Source organism: Amblyomma americanum, chromosome 8 (assembly GCF_052857255.1).
Source record: "Amblyomma americanum isolate KBUSLIRL-KWMA chromosome 8, ASM5285725v1, whole genome shotgun sequence".
NCBI classification, from domain to species: domain Eukaryota; kingdom Metazoa; phylum Arthropoda; class Arachnida; order Ixodida; family Ixodidae; genus Amblyomma; species Amblyomma americanum.
This window is the reverse complement of record NC_135504.1, coordinates 28,794,472-28,813,139: the sequence shown is the minus strand read 5'-3', so window position 1 is coordinate 28,813,139 and position 18,668 is coordinate 28,794,472. Positions and strand designations below refer to the sequence as shown.

Here is an 18,668-nt window from a genome sequence, read left to right as displayed (position 1 = left end):
GAATTGTTGCAAATGATACTGAAAGGTCTGGCCTGATTTTATTTTACAGTAGAGATTAAGCATTTGGATTATCAGCGACTATAGTGACTCGGAAAGCATGTTCTTATTTCGTGAAAAGTCTATTAACTTCATTTCTGCTCATTGCGAAAAAGAATCGGAGACCTTGAGGTAAAGTACCTATGGAAACTCTGCTGTGCGTGTCTACTGGGACTAGAGTTGTTACCTTTTAAAGTTGAAGCACGCATTGTTGTACTGCGCGGAGAGACCTGTACGGATAGTTACGCGAGAACTGGTGTTATATATTGTGACAAAGTTGAGTAGCACTTATACCGCCAGGTACACCTGAAAGAAAACTTTACAGCAGTATGAACACAACAAAGTACCCAACAAAGCTTTCAGGGAAAAAAAAAAGCAGCTTGGTGGTGACAAAAATGCCAAGCTCGACCGGCTGTCGTGTGCAAATTAATAGGGCAGATTAGAGCACGCGACTGTTCAAGCAAGTTATTAACTTTGTTCCAGTTGACGGGTGCTGCTATGGCCTGAAAAGCAAGCGACAGATGTTGTGGCTCATAAAAAGTCTGCCATAAAGCGTGAGCTTGCTCTGTAATTAACATGGTAGGAGTGTTATGTCATGGTGAAGCCAAAACTGAAGGAGCCAAAAGGCTCGTGATAGTATACATGTGACACTAAGTTCACTGAATGCTTCGATTAAGGCCAAACGTATGCCGTAGTGGAAATGTAGATACCTGTGTGGAAGCAGCCATCTTTTTGGAAATTTTAGATTACGGAGATGAAAATGAAATTAGACATGTCTCACTTCAGTGACGGCTTTACCATGATGGGGCACGTGATTCTGTGCTCGCGGGCCAGCTTCCGGTGTATGATGTGGAAGACGGTGTATAAACATAAAGCTCCTGCTAGAATAGAGGTTACGCGTACACCAGACGCGTAACCTCTATTCACATGGTGCCATTTCTCAGAGACTGAACTTCCGAGAGTAATCGCGGTTTCAGGCTCTGCATTTCAAGGCTTCACAAGAATTTCTAAGAATTACGCGATCATTGCTATACAATAGTAACTCGAATACCTATACCGTGCCCGCGCGAGTACATTTTGCCAAAAAAGAGATAAGATTAAGATCAAGACTCAGTCTACATATAGAATCCCAGATAATTCAAAGAACCAAGAATACGCTTAATCGCTATAACGGTGCCCTTCCTAACGCGTATGCCCTTTGTCTGGCCAAGAAAACATATCTACGAAGCTACGTCGCTTTCCTTAGTAGGGGACTGATGCTATATTGACTGGTACAATAAGACGTAGAGCTTCGTCAGGTCAGTGTACCTTTCAGGGTTTGATTTCATCGGTGTTCAATATAAGAATCTGGATTAACGGGTTTAAAAAAACCATAGTCTAGGTTTTTGTGAAAAGAGTTTGGATTCACAGATTGTACAAAGGATTTGTAAGTCGATTCGCGTTTATTCCAATTATAAAAGAATAGTATGATCAGTCTACAATGGGCTACTAAAGATATATTCTTTTTCTAGGGCAACTCCTGCTTACACTGTAACCGAAGCCAGTTCCAATCAATACCCAGGTTCTGTCACAGGTGACCACAGCGACTGCGTGCCATTTAGTTTTTCTCAGTGGAAGCGATGCACCCTTCCTTGTCGGAATTTTTTGAACATCGCTTCCTCATATAGAGGTGCATGGCGATGAAGATAACCACGGAAAACAAAACAGCCCCGAGGCAAACGTAGAGAAAAAAATCTGGATTTTCATCGATAAATTGGCCCACAAGGACAGCAGGCGCGAGGTTGCCGATGCTTCCCGTGACCACGACCACCGACATCATCTTATTGCTTATGCTGATGTAATCAGCCGTCCAGGCAACCACGGCTGCTTTGATGGGTCCCTGACCAAAACCCGTAATCGCACTGCCTGCCCAGAGTACCAGGGCAACGCTGGAGCCCCAGACTACCATCACTGCTCCCGTGACAACGAGGATGACGTGTGTGAATACGAGCGTATAGAAGGAAGACACTTTCATGGCGACCACGGCGGCAACAAGCCTACTTACGGCGAAGAACGAGAAATACACGGCAGCCACCTGAGAGGCGGCAACCTTGGAGAAATGGAGGCCGCTTTTAACCGCAAACGCGGTCAGCATCTGGGACGTCGTGCACTCCAAGGCCACATAAACGCACTCGTAAACGCTGAGAAGGGCAAGGGAGATGCGGCTGAAGCGGACGTCTTTGAGCTTTTCTTTTGCACTGCCGCTACGTTCCCCCGCTCCTTTGTTCTCTGACTGCCGGAAGTCAGCGTTGTCAACACAGTATAGCACGGTCATTAAGAATGCGATGAATAGATAGAAGGCACTGACGATTCCAAATGCGTAATACACGCGGCTTGTTGCCAATCCGGCTTCGTAGAACTGCACCTCAGGTTCTGAAGCATCGTGGTAAGACTCATTTGATGCCGGGTCTAAAGGGTTGGTAACGTTGGCTCCGTGGTGTAGAGACAGTGCGTCGCCACTGGTGACTGTCGATAGGAACGGCTTCGCTATCAACGGAGCCACGAGGGATCCAGCGGCGAAGGCAAAGTGAAAGATGTGCAGGGCAGGACTGCTGTCCTCAGGCCACATGTTGATGATCCAGACATTTGCGCCTGCGTGAAAATTGCGAAAGAGATTACTGCTTCTGCAACACTTCCATTATGCTTCAAGATCGTAATGACAGCGCATTGACAGGGATAAAAGGAAACGTTAGCATGTTATGTTTGATGTACACCATGCGCACAGACTGGAGCTAAGACATGCCCAGCAAAACAAGGAAACGGTTTTTGGCATTCAGGAATAGTTGGTAACGATTGCAAAGCGTGGATATTGAGTACCTTTTTGCGGGCATCTATCAGAAACTTAAACGCCGGTTCGATCATAATACATTACTAGTGTAATGAAGACGCGCTGAAGCCTTAAAAACAGCATGTCTAAAAAAATCGAGCAAAGAATGATCTGTGATCAATTCGATTAGAGTCGGATTTATTAGAAATGGAACCTTCATTTCGCAGTGCTATGAGAGTGTCATAACCAAGCCATTTAATAACTACATATTCGCTATATGTTTATTTTATACATATATTACCTATATATTTAGGTAACTTGGATGCGATAACCTTGACATCCCGTGCGCACACGCGCACTCAATACTTTTGCAGGGGAGCCGCCGCGGTGGCTGAGTGGTTATGGCGCTCGGCTGCTGGCCCGAAAGACGCGGGTTCGATCCCGGCCGCGGCGGTCGAATTTAGATGGAGGCGAAATTCTAGAGGCCCGTGTGCTGTGCGATGTCAGTGCACGTTAAAGAACCCCAGGTGGTCGAAATTTCCGGAGCCCTCCACTACGGCGTCCCTCATAGCCTGAGTCGGTTTGGGACGTTAAACCCCGATAAACCAAACCTAAACTTTTGCAGGAGGTCAAAAAGGGCGTGGAGTGTTACGCATATGCTTAAAAGCTGCTTAAATGCTGTTATTATATAGTGCCACTTAACTTTCTGATTTAGCCTGGGCGAAAATTCCTGGCTGGTTCTCTAACTGGCAAACAGCTACAGGGATAATGCGAGATGACATAAAAAATCTATTCTGGAAGCGAACTATGGTGAACCATGTTTAAGCAAAACAAACAATTACTATGAACTGCGCTGTTCATAAGCCCTTGTCACGGCATTAACAACTCGGCTATAGCCGCGTTTAGTATGAAAACAACTTCGGCGAGCGCAATACATTCTGCGTCGGCAAATGTTCCCCATCTGACCCACTTTAAACTCTGACGGCGCCACGCAAGATGCTCTACTAACCGCAACTTATACTGCTCAGAAGTACGCGCGCAGAGGGACGCTCAGCTACTCTGCAGTGAAACCAAAGGTCTTTTTACTGCGCCGCAAAAGACGGGGACACCCTCTACTGGCACCTGATGCCTAATAGACATTGTCTGAAACTAGCATCCCTACGCCACCACACTTACGAATCCTCGGCCTCCACATACAGAGAGATGGCAGCGCTACCCTCACGCCTTCTTCATCAAACCACAGCAGAGATGGTACGAATGATTACAAGGTTGCCCAACAGACATCTGGGACGCAAGGAGGCTGACACCATTTGGCTGATTCAGGCGCTAGTCATCAGCCTTACCACATACTGTACACTATATCAACTCCTCAAGCATAAGAGCTAGGCCAGGTTGATATTCTGATTCGCAAAGCCTGTAAGCAGGTACATTGCCTAGTACCGTACACATCTACCGAAATACTTCTCGCCCCAAGACTCCACAACATGGCCAGGGACTAATACAGTCCCACCTTGTCAGCCAAATTAAGCATCTGACCGCCGGGTGTCGCCTGCGTCCACAGGCTACAGCAACGCCTTGAGGGTATCCCCACAAGTTGTCATGGACTACCTACAAATCGCACCCATTCGCGGAAGTACGCAGCTCGTCTGCCACACTGGATGAAAGAAAGCATGAGCCAAGGCACTGGGCCCTATCTATCGAAAATGATCACAAGTCCGGTACACGGACGCAGCTCACTAATCCGACCGCAAGGCCACCACTATCAGCCTATTTGACAACGCATTAGTTGCGGTAGCGACAGCATCCATCCTAACCACCACTTCCTTGGAAGTAAAGGACACAGTCGTAGCACTAACCATTGTCTCCAGCCTTCCGATTAACACCACATACGTCATCACAGACTTGTAAGCTGCATATCGAAGCTCCAAAAAAGGACCTCGTATCCCCGTACACGGCCAGAATCCTCAGATTCTACGACACCGCATCATCCGAGGTCGTACTAGTGTGGACCCCTGGCCGTGAGTCACATCTTGGCATAGGTAGCCGCACTCAGTCTTGAGCCCACTCATATCGGCTCACTCTCAGTCACATGCGTGAGTGTAAGCAAGTGGATATGAGTGTGAGTGGGCATGAGTGAGTGAGTGGAGGTGAGAGTGAGTGGATGTGAGTGCTGGGCGGGTGGAATAGCGAAGTTTCCCGCGTATACTTCGTGATAAAGTTATCCGCTTAGCTTTTTAATACGATCGCATTAGAAGCCTCACCAGCAAAAATTTAGGCGGATACTTAAGCTCCGCCTTAAGGGTATGACGCGACAGCGTTAATGGTTATTTGCTACTTTCTTATTCAGTACTTCTTTGTAATTATGCACACTCATCAGCGTACATCAGTATCATATTCGACCTCGGCATACACTACAAGACGTACAAGGTCACATTTAACCAAGTCGAACGAAGGTGCCTCATTAAGATTTTTGCATACAATGAAAGGTTCTGAGGTTTCATGTGATCTTTTGTTCTCGTGTGTCTGTTTGGCCTTTAGAAAAGCCGCATAATAGATCGCCCAATCAGAGCAGCCACGTTCATCGAAGTATTTGTTTAGAGAACAGTGTGGTTTGTTTCTGGGGGCATACACAGCGATAGATATACCTCGCGTCTGGCTGCCTTTACTCGATGCGTGTATGTGCCTTCCTGGAATTTTGATGTGCGGCCAGAGTGATAGCAGGGTGATGGTGTGACTATGTATGATGGGTTCACAGGATGCGGCTTGTTAAGGATTCTCACCTGTGCCGAACGCGCCAAGACTGAGTCCCATGAAGAATATCATGACGTGAGCGAGGAGCAGGGTCCCGCTCAGTGGAACCATGAGCACTGTGACTGAGGTCACCAGTATCATCAGGATGGACGTCAGCTGCGTGTTGTACGTGTCGTACAGCTTCCCTCCTGCAATGACGTTGGGTTGCGAAGAAGAAAACTACTCAGTCTTAACTTTGCTACCGATACCTTATAGATTCCTTTCTATCACCATGAAATGAAGGCTCGCGAGACACAAACAAATTAACATGACCTTGAGTTCGACCTCTGCAACATTACTGCCTGGACACAAATTCATGATGGTCGAATCCCACAGACGGGAGGTGCCTCCGTCGCAGTAATCATCCTTTTTTTTTTATTCAGATACCCTAAAGGCCCTTATGGGCATTACATAGGGGGGGGGGGGGGGGTTAACAACAGGATATTTCAAACACAATTAGTTAAAAAGTTGTGTGAAGCGACCGCAATACAACATTTATGGCGTGATGTTTAAGTTTGGAAAAGCCTCGAGCTGCAATACACATTAGTTTTACTATTTTTAACCCCCTCCCCCCAGACTTTTTTTTACATTCTTAGGGCAATGCTCCCGCTACTGCTTGAAAGCGTAGAAAAGTTCTTTTCCAGGCCGACGCTCCTCTTCGATCCCCCCCCCCCCCCCTTGTGGAGGCCCTAAACGCAGTTCCCTTTTCTAATGCTTTCTAAAAGAGAGTACTAGTATAGGGGAACTGCAGTTAGATGACCCATTTTCGCGCCGCGTACGGCGTCCTTGCGGTGTGTACTTCCGAGAACTTTAGAACGGGGGCCGGCCACATCAGGATAACGTTACCTGCTCACAGCCTTAGTCAGGCCGGAGAACGAAAGACTTTATTATGTTTATTGGAAGTTTCGTTCTGTATTTTTTTCGCGAGCACGAGCAAAATAAATAATAAATAATAGAAGCAACATATTAGGTGAAATTCAATAGTTTGTTACCTATTTTTTTTAGTAAGCAAAACTATCCTGTTATAACATCCCGCGCTTATTGACATCATATCCGCGTGGCCACCAAACAACGCTCACTCTCTAAGCCTAGCAGCTGCCTGCACTCAGAAGCAACCTTGAAATTTTCATTATTTTTATCGCTAGCATTTTGTGTTGCAGACATCTGGAGGAAAGAAAAAGGTCCCGCACCATTCATCCACGGGGGACGCGTGAGACAGTGAAGCGGTAAGGACGAAATTTCAGCGATAACCAGAGCTTGTTTCTGACAGCAACCGGCCCCGCTTCAACAGGTGCCATGTTGCCTGACTATATCCGGCGTTAGACGGCCCCCTAACGTCGTTATCAAGTCCAGCATTCTGGCAGAAAAATTCCTGCTATTAGGACATTGCAAGGTCATTATCATCATCGTCATCAGCCTCACTACGCACACTGCAATAAAAAGACCTCTCCCATGTCTCTCTAATTAACCCTCTCCTGCGCCAGCTGCGGCCACCCTATTCCCGCAAACTTCTTAATCTAATCCGCCCACCTAACCTTCTGTCGCCCCCTGGTACGCTTGCCTTCTCTTGGAATCCACTCCGTAAGCCTTAAGGATCAGCGGTTATCTTGCCTTCGCAGTACATGCCCTGCCCAAGCCAACTTCTTTGTCTTGATTTTGACTTGAATATCATTAACCCACGTTTTTTTCCTCGCCCATCTGCCCGCTTCCGGTCTCATCTGTTACATGATCATTTTTCTTTCCACGGCTCACTGCGTTGTCCTTAACTTGAATTGAACGCTTTTCGTTAGCCTCTACGTTTCTGCCACTCTTTCGATCCACAGCAAGATCCTCCTTTTGAAATTTTTAATCACTCACATCGAGTAGTTATGACTGGTGCAGAAAATAAACGGCAATCGTTTTTAACGATAGCACAAACGCTGATAAAAAAGTGCAAGCCTGTCGACGGGAGATCTGCGCACATATTGATTGTTACAGTGAAATCTTGCAATATATGGAAATATGGCTTTCAAAACTCTTTCCCGTTAAAAAATGCCTGTCTAGAATTTCTTGGTATGTAACTCGAAGATGGTTTCGAGGGTTTAACGTCCCAAAGTGGCACCCCCGGTGACTCCTTGGGAGTATGCATTCTGCTCATGAGCACAGGCGCGCCGCTATTCCCCTTCAACACAACTGATTTAGTTACCCTATTCTAAATCTCTATTATCAACTGGTGATGGTCCAATGTGCTTACGGGATTCTTCCAAGGTGAAGTAAATCTGCGCCAGTTCTGTCATCACTCATTAGTATCGCTCCAAGCGCTGGCACATGGCTACAAAGGAATAGGATGTATTTTTTTTTCAAGTTCCTGCGAAAGCTGCATAGAGTTCCTTGTAGCAGTATGGCTACGCTTGGGTGGCTGCAAATCAGTAATTCCTTCCTTATTATCAAATGTTGCTGAAATCAGTGGTGTATGCTTCCTTTGGGATGAGAATACAAGATCCAAAATCTGCAGTTTGTGGTAACCGACTTTGGCGATACAAAAGAAGATCGGATTCGTGTCCGAGAGGTTTAATGGTCGTACTAAGCCTAATTCAGTGTATCTTATTGCTAGCTTGGTAGAAAAATTTTGTTTTTGCTTTTTGGCCAGTAAGAGCGCATGAAAATGCAGGTGCGTATTGGCATTTCACGCTGAAACACTGGCCCATGCAAACTGCATGCTTCACTCAATTAACAGAACAGCATGCTACGCCGGGCATGCTCTTCTACAGACGCAGGGGCTATAATTTCAAAGAAACAAAGACTTCATACCGAGCAGAGAGCCCAGGAGACCTCCTATGCTTCTAGTCGTGATGAGGTGCGACGTGACGGATATGCTGGTGCAGTAGATTTCACCGAGGTCTAGCAGAGTGACGCCAGAAAGGGCTGTGATTAGTCCCTGTATGTACGAGACAAAAAAAAAGACTAGAGGGTTTAATTATTATTATGCGATGCCAGTGCATTATCGTTTGGTCTTATACTTACCTTTGATTGCTTCTATTAAAATTTTATATTCGCCCGATATTTTCTTATATATAGATTTACCACACCAGACACTTCTGAACACGTCCAGAGGATAGGGACGACTGGCGTCTGCTTCAACGCCGTCATTTTCATTTTGGTGAATTCTTAGTCATTTCCGTTCTGCGGTTCTTTATATACTCGTACACAGCAGCCATCTTCCAACCTCTCTCTCCTCCCTCATACAAGTGAAGAGGGAATTTCACTTTCACCACTTGTCCACCGGCAAACTATGGCAGGTGGTTGGGGGTGCACAAATATTACGCCAGACGGCGCCTTTGCCTGATGCTGGGGTTATAATGTTAACCAATTGAAACGAAATAGGCGAGTAAATACCCTGTGTCAACGCAGCAAAAAAGAGGGGTCATACAGGAAGAAATGCTTTATGTTTATGGCCGGATTCATGAAGTATTTACAGTCAAATACAACTGAACAATGAAGGGCCAAAGGCCCCTCAAACAACACCCTCTAACCAATGGCATCCACCTAATGTCACGTCACGGCCGGCCGTCTTGCACTAACTAGCTTGGCATCGCAGGAGCACCAGATGCAAGACGATTGACTGTTACGCCATGACAAAACGGCGACTCTATTGGTTGGACGGTTTACATTGAGGTTCATTAGCCGCTTTGTTTTTTTCTTCTATTCGACTGCAGGCAGACCATTTCTCTCAGACTTGTAGAAACGGTAAACTACAGTCAAACTACCGTCGAACACACTTATAACGAATCTCACGGTCGCGTGGATTGCTTTCGTTGTATTCGAGGTTCGTAGTATGTGAACACATGTTACAGCCAAAAATATAAAAATTCAGACCGCGGAAGCCTGTTATGGCGCCTCTAAATTCAACTTAAACATTATTACGGCGTTTTCTAAACTCTCCAGAGTATTCACATGCCTCTCGTCGCTAGAGTTGCTACCCACAAGCTGCAAGAGGAATCTGAGCTCGTCTTGTTACCTCGGGAACAATATCTACACGTTCTTGGCATTCTTAGAAACTTCGAGTTATTATCCTGTGCGGCCGACTGCCCTAATTAAACCGGAGTAAACGCCCCCGCTCCCGTGCATTTTTTGAACTGAACGCGGTAGGTAGGCGGAGTCAACCAACACATGTACTGCCTTTCAGCCACTCCAGTGGCGGCTTTGATTTCGCTTTTATTTTGTTTCTTAGTTTTCTCTGAATAAACAGTTACAGCCACATACTATATAGCCGCAAATTAGGCCTACGGAAATAGAGATACACGTGCACTCTTTGATTTACGTATCACTCCGCCGATGGCAGAGCGGCAAGCCGCCACGGGACTGGCTGCCGCGTTAGTTGACTCCTACTTACCGCGTTAAGTAAAAAAAAAGCGGGAGCCGGGACGTTTAATCTGGTTTAATTAGAGCAGTCGGCCGCACAAGACAATAATTGGAAGTTTGTAAGAATGCCCGGAATGTGTAGTTAGAGTTCCCGCGGTAAAAAGATGAGTTCAGATTCCTCTTGAGTGCACCTTTAAGGGACGCGGTGATAATAGTAGCTGTGGAAGTCTCCAAAGCAGCTTGCAGTAGGTCGGCCTTCTCGTCATCGTCTTCATCAGATTCCTGGCTATAGGGGAGAGTTCGTACTTTGCGCCCGAATATTTTCTTCAGTGTACGGCTGTCTGATGTCGGTGCACTCAACCGTACCAACAAAGTCGTCCCAGGCTACATCAGGTCGGGCAAGCTGCACGTCGGCGGCGCGTTGCAACAAATCTACATCCGCCTGATAACGTGGATGCCGACAGGATCCTCCATTTTTTCCTGTGAACATAAACTCTGCCTTACGCAAGCGACTCTTGATGCACTGTGCAGTCAGTTCCATCCACGCGAACTTACTCCACAGCGGGGAACAGAGTTACCCGAACTGCGACCCCCGCACCTGGACAGTCATGTACTATCCGTCTGCACTGGTTACGCGGCGCCGATGGGATACCATCATCATCATCATCATCATCATAATAATAATAATAATAATAATAATAATAATAATAATAATAATAATAATAATAATAATAATATAATAATAATAATAATAATAATATTAATAAATTAATAATAATAATAATAATAATAATAATAATAATAATAATAATAATAATAATAATAATAATAATAATAATAATAATAATAATAATAATAATAATAATCAACCTTCTTACACCCGCCACAGGGAAAAGGCCTCTCCCATGTCTCTCCAATTGACCCTCTCCTTTGCCAGCTGCGCCCACCCTATGCCTGCAAACTTCTTAATCTCAACCGCCCACCTAACCTTCTGCCGCCCCCTGCTACGCTTACTTTCTCTTGGAATCCCCTCCGTTACCCTTAAGGACCAGCGGTTATCTTGCCTTCGCATTACATGCCCTGTCCAAACCCATTTCTTCCTCTTGATTTCGACTAGGATGTCAGTAACCCACGTTTGTTCCCTCACCCACTCTGCCCGCTTCCGGTCTCCTAACATTTCGCCTATCATTTTTCTTTCCATGGCTCGCTGTGTTGTCCTTAACTTAAGCTGAACTCTTTTCGTTAGCCTCCACGTTTCTGCCCCGTAGGTGAGTACCGGTAAGATTATGCTGTTGTACACTTTCCTCTTGAGGGAAATTGGTAAGCTGCTACTCATGGTCTGAGAGAACCTGCCATGTGCGCTGCACACATATGCCATATGGGGTGATGGGATACCGAGAGCATGTAATTATGCCGCTGCCAAGTGGTAGGTCTGGCTCGTCGCATTAGGTTACCGCAGTCAACGGGACCGCAGCGATCAGAGACGACAGCACTCGGTGCACCGCACGGTGGTCAATTACGAACAAGACATTGCTATTTTTCTGAAGCCACTCGGCGAACAAGTCGCCAATCATCGACATATTCCCTCTGAATTTATGCCTAGTGGCACACTCGTCTAGGAAAAAAATATCACGCATCGCCCAGGCCTTTGTGTAGTGCCTGTGGCACATAAGAATGTAGCCTCCAAAGCACTGCGCCTTGAGAGTCTTCTAGATGACACACAGCAGCCACCCAGTCGCTGCCGTCTATGTTCATGATGGTATAACGACGCTAATGCGATGGGAACCGCCAAGCTTACTGCACTCTTCACCAGCGCCAGGAGTCACATTTCAAGGTATGCGTTAATTGACGGCCGCACCTGGAAAAAGTTTCGTCGACATTCCATACATCCCGTATTATTTTTTCGCCGTTTGGTAGTCCGCGCTCTTTCCTTAAAAACGGCGCTACCAGTCGTCACGGAGTCTTGGAGGCACTCGTCACTTTCCGCTCCTGCAAGGAACTGGAGTTTCCGACTGATGACTGACTTGACAGGCAATTCTGTCATATAGCGACCCAGTTGTTTGGAACAAAGCAATCCACTAGCTGCAACGCTGACGTTCTCTCGTTTTCTGTTGCTTTTCACTGCTCAGAGAATATAAAAGGTAAATAGAAGCGTAAATGTCAAGTGACCTGTACTGATCTACTCACTCCGCTCGTTGTTTTTAAAGCGAAGGTTTAGACAAGTTTTCGGTACTTTTTTATAAAACATCAAATGAAGTCAAGCGCAGTGAGGGGCACACAGCGTTAAAGAAAAGTAACGTTTTTGCGTCTCATTTTTTGTCTCACTGTGCCCTCTCATCCATCATTCTTCAGCGCAGCAACGTACACTGCCACAGAGAAGCCTCTCCGTTTGACTTCTATCCCAATGCTACGCCCGTTGCGGCCATGTTATCCTCATAGACTTCTTAACCTCATCCGCCCACCTAACTTTCGGCCGCTTCTGCTACGCTTGCATTCGCTTTGAAATCTGTCCGTTACTCTACGGTACCATTGGTTACCTAGCCTTCGCATTACATGCCCTTTCAATGCCGACTTCTTCTTGATTTCAAGTAGGATCTGGTTTACCCTCGTTTGTTTCGCAAACCGTTCTGCTTTCTTCCTTTCTTGCCGTTTTCCTTTGCGTAGCTTCGTTATTTGCAATTTAATCCGAACCCTCTTCTTAGCCTCCACGTTTCTGCCCCATAGGGTTAGTTCATTATGTCTCATCAAATAACCGAAACTGCTACTCTAGATCTAATGGCTCAACTACGGTGCACGCTTCTTGCTCAATTACTATTGTATTGTGGTCAATTTAAACAAAAAATTTAGGGAGATATTCTTACTGCCACATTTGCTTCTGCAGGCCTTCGCACACTTCTTGCTCAGTGATTATCGTATTGTGGTAGACTTCAACAGCAACTTTAATGCGGGATTCTTACTCCCACATTTGCTTCTTCTGCAGGCCTTCTCCATCTTATATCACTTCTCCTGGGAAGTAATGGGCAGTTGGAACGCCAATTACTGGAATGTATTTTTCTATGCTGGGGTAATATTAGTGGTCTGAGCGCTATAGGTGTTCAGCGTGTCTTTAACTAGCGCTTCCATGGACCGCACAGGTAAAACACAGCTCTTCTGTTTTCTTGCTTCGGATCACATTCCTCACTGGCTTTGATTGCGAAAGATTCTGCAAACGAAACTGAATCGTAAATGCTCTAGAGGCTATAAAACTTAGCTCATAACTTCGTAAAAAGCCCGCAGCAGCGGAATGGCTCCGTTTTGTTGAAGACCAAAGACAAAAATAACAGATTGCATAAATACGTTCTGTACAGAAAGATGCGCATTAGCTTCCACTTCCTCAAGATCCACTAGAAAAATGAACTGAACTATTCCTCAGAAGTACTAGCAAAGAAAGATGATCCGTTGTATGCAGCGCAGTCAGAAATCGATCTCTTATGTAATGTGAATTAGGGTGATTCACATCCTGAAGTGACACATCAGCTATGAAGGATGGGACGCCGTATTGTCGGACTCCCGATTGATTTGGACGCCCAAATGTTCTTTAATGTGTGCTGAGGAGTACAACACAGTGGCATTTTTTTTTATGCCGGCTCAATCGAGATGCGGCCACCTCTGCCGGGATCTAACCCTCGACTTCGGGATCAGTGGCCAAACGCCAAAGCCAATAAACCATCATGTCGGGTGGAATCCCTGAAACAGTACAGCCAAATCTGCGGAGGGAAATTAAGATTTTGTTTGACGGTGGGTACGAGGTCTAGAGAATTTATTCTCCCTAAAGCCTCGCTGGAAAGATAATGAATAACTGGATACTGTATTCCTTTATGCAGCGCGAGAAGCTGGTGACAAATCAGGATTAAACGTTGTGCTGACTAACAGGGAAGTAAAGTTTGAACGAACAATGCCTCTCGAAGTCAACCTTCATGAGCATAGCTGAGCGGAGGTATACAGGGCTCAAAGAATCTCCTGTGTGGCCGTTCAAAGCTGTTGTCATAACGTAATGTACTAACAACTGGCCCAGCATTACGCACTCCAGCAGGGCAGATTTACTTTGAAAAATGTCTTTTGGTTCCGTACTATCTGGCGCCCCGAAATATATACGCAGCTCACGCGCCTAATAAAAGTAGCTTTGCACAAGAGGAGATGTACCATACTTACCATTCCTAAGTTGCCGAGGCTCACATTGAAAGTTCGACCCAAATTAAGCCACCGCTTTAGTTGAGGAGAGAACGTCCTCCCGTGAGTCCTGTTGCTCCTGCCGGGCAAAAAAAAAAAATGATTACTCTGACTGCATGTTCTAGTCAAGCACTCAGCTAACGGGATCGTTACGAAGAACATCCTCGAGATGTCACGTGGTAGTGACTGCAGTCGGGTGGGCAGGAAGGCAGAAGAATACTTACAAGTAATACCTCCAAGGGAAACTGTTTTTTGAGAGATCTTGTAAACAGAAAACCAACTTATCAATCAATGTATAAATCAATCTACTGGGAGCGAACTATCTGGACTAGGCAGGAATTTCCAATGCTGTATAGCACGCGGGGAAAAAAAAAACTTTTTATTATGTTGGTGTGAGCAAAGTGAGAGAGATTTTTGTGATAATCTCTGGTTAGCATTAGTTTGCTGTCGCTTGAGAGTGGACAATTTCAATGATTCCAAATTATAGTGCATGACGAGTGCAGTTAATTGCAGTTATCCGAGGACTGAAGTGAGTGTAAATCTTGCGGGATATTTATGATACACGAAAGAATTTCTTTTGAACGCCTTCAGTTTTGTTAACTTCAGCTACCTTTATAAGAATTTCATACAAAGAATTTGCGGTCAGAAAATAGGGCGGATTAGGGATATGCACACTAGTAATAGCTTCCCTCGGAGACTGAATTAATTTCCATCTGAGATATCCTAAATTTCGGAACTCTGTAAAACGTATGAAATGAGTGCGTCTGAGCATAAGTCCGCTGTGAAAAGCATTTCTAGGTACTTACATTCCGAAACCCTTTAAAGAAGTACGTCGTTAGAAATGTAAGCGAACAGGAGGGGGGAGGAGCTATTAGATAATGTTATTACGGCATTTTTGCGAAAATGATATTCTCCGCTAACTATTAAATCATTTACACAATCTAGAAAGAGGCTCGTTATTACGAAAATGATTATCTGAAGAATAAACGATGTCAAGAATGCGCAATAGTCAGCATACATGTGAATTTTAGAGGTGATATTATGACTGAAGTGGTTAATGTATTACGGGAGGAATAATACATGTTCTGAGACTGAGCCTTGTGGCACTCTAGAGGATACCGGAGCAAAGAATTGAGCTGAGCTTTCGGGAAAAAATTTATAACAAACGATAAGGAAATTCGAAATCCGAGTCACTAAAATGTTGAGTTGTTAATATGAGATTTCGTGGTGCTCTCGGTGACGGACAAGGAGCATTTTCGTCGCTGGTGCTGCGCATCGCAATCTCAGTTGGACGAGGGTCAAGTTTCTTCCCGCAAGAAGCATTTTTGCAGCTGTTTTGGGCCGCTTGCGAGTGCAGTGAATGCGGGTCAACTCCACGGTGGTCAACACTGTACACCTTGGAGAGACTAAAGATAGCAACCTCAACACTCGATGCATTTATGCAGCCTGAAGACAGATTTCAGCCGGAAGCTGGCTCAACTGACATCAGATGGGACAATGACTTCGGCAAGTATCCCAATTGCGTGTTATTGCTGGCACAAGCGGCAGATATATATTCAAAACGCGTGCTATTGATCTCCGAGTCGTTCGCTTCTAATCTTTATGGCGAGATTCCCTATTACGCACATTCTGGAAGAGTCGGATCATCCTCGTCTGATTGAGTTCGTTAAGTCGACTAAGTTATGTCCAGGCGACAAAGGAACAGCGTGGAACATGAAGAACATCGCAGTATTACGTCACAGATATAATTAAGTAAGTACAAGACAGCTACACGCAGGAAACTTAACCGTGTAGAGCGCTTTTCTCCACACTACTTCAACGCGGGTTTACTAATGTGTGCAAATTGTTGCATGAATTCTGGCCGGGATTGATGCCTTATAATTTGAGAGAGGCTATCGTCGCTCGAGAATTGCGGGCTGAAAACTGGAATTCCGTGTCCCAGTATGCCATGCTTAGACAGTACAGTATCAGTCAATACTGATTGCTTTCGCGTCAGCCGATGAACACCAAAAAACTTTTCCAGGTGCGCAGTGCGCAGGACACGAAACCCAAGGCCTCACCTATGTTTATGCATCTGGACTGTTTGCAAAATAAATTTATTTGGAGGACTTCATTCTGGATATATTGACCAAAGCGACCACGCTCATACCGATTTGGACATTACAATTTAAAGGCTTTACTTCAGCTCTCTGCTTTTTAACGCAGAAAGCTACCACACGATGAAAGGATGCCGTGAGGCTTTTAACTAGTATCTGCATGTTCTAAGTTGCTGGATAAAAATTCAAGTGGTAACCGGAGAGTGTTGTTCTTTTTGTCAAATTTCCTCATAATCAGGAAAGCACCTTTACTGGTAGCTTATCCCCCACAAGGTCAGATGCATTGAGGAGAGAGAAATTTTACCGCCAACTCACTTTTCGTTTTCCGGATTGGGCAGCCTTTGGTACCGAACGTCGTCGAAGCGCTTGAACACTCCTTTCTCCGTCATCTCTTTGCTTTTTTTTTGCACCAGGAAAGAGCAATGCTGCTTGCATCCGCGAGTCCCGTTTGTAGACCGCCGTATGAGTTTTAATTACGCACAGCTGCCCGCTTGATGAAATAAACTTGCGCGCGCAGAGTGGGGAGAGCCAAGGTCACGCTTGATGAAGCTGTCACCCCTGGCAGCTGTCGCACTGGTCCGCAGACCGCGTTCCATTCCGCTGTCGATGCGTGATGCGCATCATGACGAGTGCACTTTTTTGTGGTTTTCCTAATGGAAGAAAACGCGCACGAGCTGCGATTAAAAAGGTAAAACGAGAAGTGGAACTGACAGCTAGAAGCCATATGTGGAAGGTAGCACATGTTGGGCAGTTCCACTCACTAGGGCAGTCGGAAAAAGACCTGGGCGAGTTGGCCGCATGGACGGATGCAACTCAGGAACGGAGCGGGAAATGCTCCGTAGAGGAGGCCTTCTAGCCAAACGCGCCGACTTATAGCCGTGACATTTCTGTCAGCAGCTTGGCACCTGTTAACCACTGGCAATACCGCGGTAACATGTAACATGGCTCTTGACTCAGACGGCATTGGCTTGAGGGCATACACTGCGGGGCTCTCGCCGCTTCATGCTTGAGTTGTATCCAGCTACACACCTTCCCATCCAGTTCATGCGGATTTCAAGATGGCTGCTCTCTGGCCTATTGCGAACAAATACTGAAAACCCGCGATCCCGAGTGGTTAGAGCGCTCGGCTACTGATCCGGAGTTCCCGGGTTCGAACCCGACCGTGGCGCCTGCGTTTCGATGGAGGCGAAACACTAAGGCACCAGTGTGCTTTCCGATGTCAGTGCACTTAAAGATCCCCCTGGTGGTCGAAATTATTCCGGAGCCCCCCACTACGGCACCTCTTTCTTCTTTCACTCCCTCCTTTATCCCTTCCCTTACGGCGCGGTTCAGGTGCCCGCTGATATGTGAGACAGATACTGCGCCATTTCCTTTAATAATAATAATAATAATAATAATAATAATAATAATAATAATAATAATAATAATAATAATAATAATAATAATTGGTTTTCGAGGAAAGGAACTGGCGCAGTATCTGTCTCATATATCGGCGGACACCTGAACCGTGCCGTAAGGGAAGGGATAAAGAAGGAAGTGAAAGAAAAAGGAAGGAAGGGGTGCCGTAGTGGAGGGCCCCGGAATAATTTCGACCACCTGTGGATCTTTATCGTGCACTGTAAATCGCACAGCACGCGGGTGCCTTAGTGTTTTGCCTCCACAAAAACGCAGCCGCCGCGGTCGGGTTCGAACCCGGGAACACCCGATCAGTAGCCGAGCGCCCTAACCACTTAGCCACCGCTCCGGGTCCATTTCCTTTCCCCCAAAACCAATTTTCATTGTGTCCGCCATGCATCCACCTCATGCACAGATTAGTCCAGCAAGTGCCGAGCAAAACTGTTTTTTTTTGTCTTCTAATTCCCAGCATGTAAACGTCATACCACGTGCTGTTTGTACTGTTATGAGCAGGTGGAGAGAACACGCGCTAATGCTTCCACCTTGCCCGTGCCGGAGGAACACAGCAGTCCAGCGAGCAATATGGAGAAGACTATGCAGCGCTTCGTTGTACAAGGTGCCCACAACAGCCCAGCAATTCATTCGGCATCACTCATGTCGCCAATGGCTGTAACACATCTTCAAATCGAAGCGAACAAACAGATGACTAAGGGCAAACGCTGTTCCAGAGATTCCGTTTTGCTTTTCATGTCTTTCTCATAGCTGCTTCATTTCAAGACACCTGAAAATAGCCGATTTTATGATCGATTAGTAACGAAAGAAACGAAAAAAAAATAATAATTGTTTTTTTGGGGAAAGGAAATGACGTAGTATCTGTCTCATATATCGTTGGACACCTGAACCGCGCCATATGGGAAGGGATAAAGGAGGGAGTGAAAGAAGAAAGAAAGAAAGAGGTGCCCGTAGTGGAGGGCTCCGGAATAATTTCGACCAGC

The 18,668-nt window shown here is 45.8% G+C and overlaps 1 protein-coding gene across 1 annotated transcript; it reads right to left on the bottom strand.

Annotated features, from left to right (window-relative positions):
- Nucleotides 1-1,379: 1,379 nt before the first annotated feature.
- Nucleotides 1,380-16,726, bottom strand: LOC144100174 (sodium-dependent glucose transporter 1A-like). Its single transcript, XM_077633196.1, has 5 exons — nucleotides 16,594-16,726; nucleotides 14,165-14,261; nucleotides 8,423-8,549; nucleotides 5,623-5,781; nucleotides 1,380-2,667 (listed from the first exon to the last, which is right to left on the bottom strand). The coding sequence occupies exons 1-5, from the start codon at nucleotides 16,665-16,667 to the stop codon at nucleotides 1,634-1,636; spliced, it is 1,491 nt and encodes a 496-aa protein (XP_077489322.1). The 5' UTR covers nucleotides 16,668-16,726; the 3' UTR covers nucleotides 1,380-1,633.
- Nucleotides 16,727-18,668: the final 1,942 nt, after the last annotated feature.